Raw genomic sequence first — 6,000 nt, 5'->3', positions numbered from 1 at the left:
ATGTGTGTATACAGCATCTTGGAATCAGGGTCCAACATAGCATCTCAGGTGTTTTTCATACTTTGCTTGTCATGTAGGCATATTCCTGCCACAAATAGCCTCAATAGGAGGACCTTCTTGGTGGAGTTGGTCTCACCAAGACCAGGAGCAAATAATCAATTTAATTGTTATAAATAATGGTGACAGGCTGGTACAAACCACCCCCAAGATCTTCAAACCCCTGGCTACAAGGCAGCACTATAATCCCTATGTTTCCTTAATCACCGTGTTTCGTGCCTTGACCAGGGCAGTGCCTTGCAAAAACTTTAGCAAAACAGATCAGATTATTTCCAGCAGGCCTAGAATTAACCCTTAAAGCATAATGTGTCTACTAGAAAATTTAAAGCATCAAATATGCTTGCATGATATTTCTACTGGGCAGTGCTTCTCTAGACCAAGGGGAAGCAACTTTTCCTGTCAAGAGCCAGATAAATACTTTATTTTTATTTTTTTTTTGAGACGGAGTCTCGCTCTGTCGCCCAGGCTGGAGTGCAGTGGCGCAATCTCGGCTCACTGCAAGCTCCGCCTCCCGGGTTCACGCCATTCTCCTGCCTCAGCCTCTCAGTAGCTGGGACTACAGGCGCCCGCCACCACGCCCAGCTAATTTTTTTGTATTTTTAGTAGAGACGGGGTTTCACCGTGGTCTCGATCTCCTGACCTCGTGATCCGCCCGCCTCAGCCTCCCAAAGTGCTGGGATTACAAGCGTGAGCCACCGCGCCCGGCCAAAGAAATACTTTAGCTTTGCCAGCCGTATGGTGTCTGTATTAGTCCGTTCTCACACTGCTATAAAGACCTACCTGAGACTGGAAAATTTATGAAGAAAAGCCTTCCGCAGGCTTAACAGGAAGCATGACGGGGAGACCTCAGGAAACTTAACAGTCATGGCAGAAGGCAAAGGGGAAGCAAACACCCTCACATGGTGGAGAGGAGAGGGACAGCAGCAAGAGTATACGCTTTTAAGCAACAAGACCTCGTGAAAATTCACTATTGTGGGATCAGCAAGGGGGAAACTGCCCCCATGATCCAATCATCTCCCACCAGGTCCCTCTCCCAACACAGGATTACAGTTCAACATGAGATTTGGGTGGGGACATATAGCCAAACTATATCAGTCCCTACTGAAATTACTCAACCCTGTCATTGATGTGTGAAGCAGCCCCAGATAACATGCAAATAAACAAGCCTGGCTTCGTCCTAACAAAACTTTATTCATGAACACTGACATCTGAATTTTAACTAATGCCACAATTCTTTTACTATTGTTTGGATTTTTTTTAAAACCCTTTAAGAAGGTAAAAATTATGATTTGGTCACCATGGGCCATTATTTGCCGACCCCTAGTCTAGACCCTTGTTACTTTAAGTGTGATCAGTGAACAAGCAGGGTTGGTATCACCTGATGCTTGTTAGAAACACAGAATCTGGCTGGGCACGGGCCTCTAGGCCCAGCTACTTGGGAGGCCTGTGAATGGCCACTGCACTCCAGCCAGGGCAACATAGCCAGATCCTGTTAAAAAAATAAAAGAATTGCAGAATTGGGACCCCAACCCAGATCTGTGAATCCAAATCTGAAATTTAATGAAGTTCCCCAGGTGATTTGCATAAAATACCTGGGACGTTTGAAAAAATTACTAAAACCTAACTCCAAGACCCCAGAGTCTTATATAACTGGTATGGGTGTGACCTGGGCATTGGGATTTTTAAAATATCCCCAGGTGCGCCGGGCACGGTGGCTTATACCTGTACTCCCAGCACTTTGGGAGGACGAGGTGGGTGGATCACCTGAGGTCAAGAGTTCGAGACCAGCCTGACCAACATGGTGATGAAACCATTTTGTCTTTACTAAAAATACAAAAATTACCTGGGCATGGTGGTGAGTGCCTGTAATCCCAACTACCTAGGAAGCTGAGGCAGGAGAATCACTTCAACCCAGGAGGCAGAGGTTGCAGTTAGCCAAGATCACGCCATTGCACTCTAGCCTGGGCAAAAAGAGTGAAACTCTCTCTTATAAACAACAACAACAACAAAAAACCCAAGTCATCTGAATATGTAGTGTAGATTTTTTTTTTTTTGAGACAGAGTCTCGCTCTGTCACCCAGGCTGGAGTGTGCAGTGGCGCGATCTCGGCTCACTGCAAGCTCCGCCTCCCGGGTTCACGCCATTCTCCTGCCTCAGCCTCTCCAAGTAGCTGGGACTACAGGCGCCCGCCACCACGCCTGGCTAATTTTTTGTATTCTTAGTAGAGACGGGGTTTCACCGTGGTCTCGATCTCCTGACCTCGTGATCTGCCCGCCTCGGCCTCCCAAAGTGCTGGGATTACAAGCATGAGCCATTGCGCCCGGCGAGCGTAGATTCTAATAGACAGCAAAGTTTGAGGATCACTGGCCTACCAGACCAGGGACTTGGCATTTACTCCTATATGCATTTTTATTCTTCTTATTGCAATTGCATAGACTGTGTGTTCTACTAGTATTCTCCAAAGAACCTAGAATAGTGCTATGCGCCTAGTGGGCACTCAGGTTCTTTCAGATTGACTTGACAATCAACTTTTTTTTTTTTTGAGATAGTCTTGCTCTGTTGCCCAGGCCACCTGGGTTCAAGCAATTCTCCTGCCTCAGCTTCCTGAGTAGCTGGGATTACAGGCGGGTGCCATCACGCCTGGCTAATTTTTGTATTTTTAGTACAGACAGGGTTTCACCATGTTGGCCAGGCTGGTCTTGAACTCCTGGCCTCAAGTGATCCACCCGCCTTGGCCTCCCAAAGTGCTGGGATTACAGGCGTGAGCCACCACACCCGGCCTTCAGTTGATTTCTAATAGATTCACTACTTAACAAACCTAGGCACTTAAACTGTATTCTTGTAGACTGGTAATTTTGCCAGGGACTTGCAGCCATTGTTTCAAAACAAACTCCAAAATATGCAAATTATACATAGAAAATCTTTTTATGGGCCAGGCACAGTGGCTCACGCCTGTAATCCCAGCACTTTGGGAGGCCAAGGCAGGCAGATCACGAGGTCAGGAGATCGAGACCATCCTGGCTAACACGGTGAAACCCCATCTCTACTAAAAATACAAAAACAAAAAAAATTAGCCGGGCATGGTGGCGGGCGCCTGTAGTCTCAGCTACTCAGGAGACTGAGGTGGGAGAATGGCGTGAACCCGGGAGGTAGAGCTTGCAGTGAGCCAAAATTGCACCACTGCATTCCAGCCTGGACGACAGAGCAAGACTCTGTCTCAAAAAAAAAAAGAAAATCTTTTTCTGTCTCTTCTGGGGCTAATACTTCACTGTGCAATCAGTGAGAAAAACACTTTATGTTTTGATAAGACATAACTGAGGAACTCGGGAGTAGGTGGCTGTTGTAAGTGTTTCACATTTGAAGATCGAAAGATCTACAAATAGACTGTGTGTATTTATATACACTATTTCGCACATCTTGCTTTTTAAAAACTTCATGTGATTTTTAAAAAATGGCCACATACCACTGAACTGTACACCTAAAAATGGTGAAGATGGTAAATATTATATGTATTTTGCCACAGTAAAACCAATTTTTTTTTTAATGGCCACAAATTCTTATGCTTCTTCCACTATGAAGTGGGGGGCTATGCCTCCTCCCCTTGATTCTGGGTGGGCTTTGACTATCTCAACTGAGTATGGCAGAAGTTCTGCTGTGTGACTTAAAGTTTTGCATCATTTTAGCCAGGCACACTGGCTCATGCCTGTAATCCCAGGGCTTTGGGAGGCTGAGGTGGGGGTGGATCACTTCAGGTCTGGAGCTCGAGACCAGCCTGGCCAACATGGTGAAACCCTGTCTCTACTGAAAATACAAAACTTAGCTGGGTGTGGTGGCGCATGCCTGTAATCCTAGCTACTCGGGAGGCTGAGGCAGGAGAATCGTTTGAACCTGGGAGATGGAGGTTGCAGTGAGCCGAGATCGTCCCACTGCATTCCAGCCTGGGTGACAGAGCAAGACTCTGTCTAAAAATAAATAAATAAATAAATAAATAAATAAATAAATAAAGTTGTGCCTCATTTTATATATAAGTGTTCTTTGCAACCATCATGCATCTTTTTGTTTTTTTATTTTTCTTTTGGGGCTGAGCATCATGCCTCTTGATTTTTTTTTTCTTTTTTTTTGAGATGGAGTCTCACTTTGTTGCCCAGGCTGGAGTGCAATGGTGCAATCTCGGCTCACTGCAACCTCCACCTCCCAGGTTCAAGTGATTCTCCTGCCTCAGCCTGAGTAGCTGGGATTATAGGTGCGCCACCACGTCCAGCTAATTTTGTATTTTAACGGAGTTTCACCATGTTGGCCAGGCTGGTCTCAAACTCCTGACCTCCGGTTATCCATCCACCTCGGTGTCCCGAAGTGCTGAGATCACAGGTGTGAGCCACCATGCCCAGCCAAGTTATTTCACTGTTCGATTACGATATACATTTATTGGGGTGAAAGAAAATTGAATGTGGATAGGCAGTCTAATTTTGCTTTTTTATGATACATGAACTTATCCAATATTGAATTTACAGGCATTAAAAAAATCAGGTTATATTCTGCAAACTGTTGGTGGCATGTTAAATGTTTTGTTTTAGTGGTATTTGGAAGACTGGTTGGGGTTTCTGGATGGGCCAAGAACATGTTTTCCTCATTTAAACATAGACAGGCTAGGCACGGTGGCTCACGTCTGTAATCCCAGCACTTTGGGAGGCTGAGGCAGGCGGATGGCTTGAACTCAGGAGTTCAAGATGAGCCTGGGCAACGTGGTGAAATGTCGTTTCTACTAAAATATAAAAATTAGCCAGGCATGGTGGTGTGTGTTTGTAATCCCAGCTACTTGGGATGCTGAGGCACGAGAATCACTTGAACCCAGAAGGCAGAGGTTGCAGTGAGCCGAGATTTCGCCACTGTACTCCAGCCTGGGTAAAGGAGATTGTCTCAAAAATAAATAAATAAATGATATGTAAAGAAATAAATAAATAAAAAATAAAATCATAGACAGCTACTCAGGAGGCTGAGGTGGGAGGACTGCTTGAGCTCAGGAGTTCAAGGCCAGCTTGGGCAACATAGTGAGACCCCGTCTCCATTAAGTCAATCAATCAAGGAAGGTACTTCCATTATCTAAATTTTGTCTTCCAACACATTTTAGGGGGGCTAATAAAGGATGCCAGTCTGTCCAGAAACTGTTGTACAGAAGGACTGAGTGCTTCCTCATTCTGTATATGGCCACATACAGTTAGCCCATTCCCTTCTTTAAAAAAAACTTTTTCTTTGTAGAGATGAGGTCTTACTATGTTGCCCAGACTGGTTTCAAACTCCTGGCCTCAAGTGATCCTTCCACCTTGGCCTCCCAAAGTCCTAGGATAACAGGTGTGAGCCATCATGCCAGGCCTACATTCCCCTCCTGATGAGCACTTTGGTTATTTCCAAACTTTTCCTCTGAGAATAATGGCATAGTGAGTAACTTACAAGTGTGTGTTGTGTTCCTAGAAGTGGAATAGTTGGGTCAAAAGGTATGCATAATTGTAATTTTGAAGAGATTGTCAAATTGTCCTCCAAAGAACTTATACAAATTTAAATTCCCACCAAGATACAAGAATAAATTTTCCGATAATTTTGTCCACAGTTATCAAACTTTAATTTTTGCCATTCTGGCAAGTAAAAAATAGAATCTAAGGTAGTTTTAATTTGCATTTTTATTAGCATTAGGGAGGTTTTATTTCTTTTCACATGTTCCAAAGCCCTTTGGGCCATGCGTGGTGATTCACATCTCTAATCTCAGCAACTCAGGAAGATTGCCTGAGGCCAGGAGTTTGAGACCAGCCTGGGCAGCATACCAAGATCCTAGCTCTACAAAAAAAAAAAAAAAGGCTGAGTGTGGTGACATGCACCTGTATGGTCCCAGCTACTCAAGAAGCTGAGGCAACAGGATTGCTTGAGCTCAGGAGTTTGAGGCTGCAGTGA

General features: G+C 44.8%; 1 protein-coding gene across 1 annotated transcript in view; it reads right to left on the bottom strand.

Annotated features, from left to right (window-relative positions):
- Positions 1-5,717: 5,717 nt before the first annotated feature.
- The window catches only part of KNTC1 (kinetochore associated 1), a 100,440-nt gene continuing 100,157 nt past the window's right edge, over positions 5,718-6,000 (bottom strand). Inside the window, exon 64 of the mRNA XM_055236952.2 lies at positions 5,718-5,886. Within this exon, the coding sequence (XP_055092927.1) occupies positions 5,881-5,886 (6 nt within the window). The 3' untranslated portion in view covers positions 5,718-5,880. The remainder of the gene's footprint in view (positions 5,887-6,000) is intronic.

The sequence above is a fragment of the Symphalangus syndactylus genome, chromosome 13 (assembly GCF_028878055.3).
Source record: "Symphalangus syndactylus isolate Jambi chromosome 13, NHGRI_mSymSyn1-v2.1_pri, whole genome shotgun sequence".
Lineage (NCBI taxonomy): Eukaryota > Metazoa > Chordata > Mammalia > Primates > Hylobatidae > Symphalangus > Symphalangus syndactylus.
The sequence above is the reverse complement of the archived record's forward strand: the minus strand, read 5'-3'. Positions and strand labels throughout refer to the sequence as shown.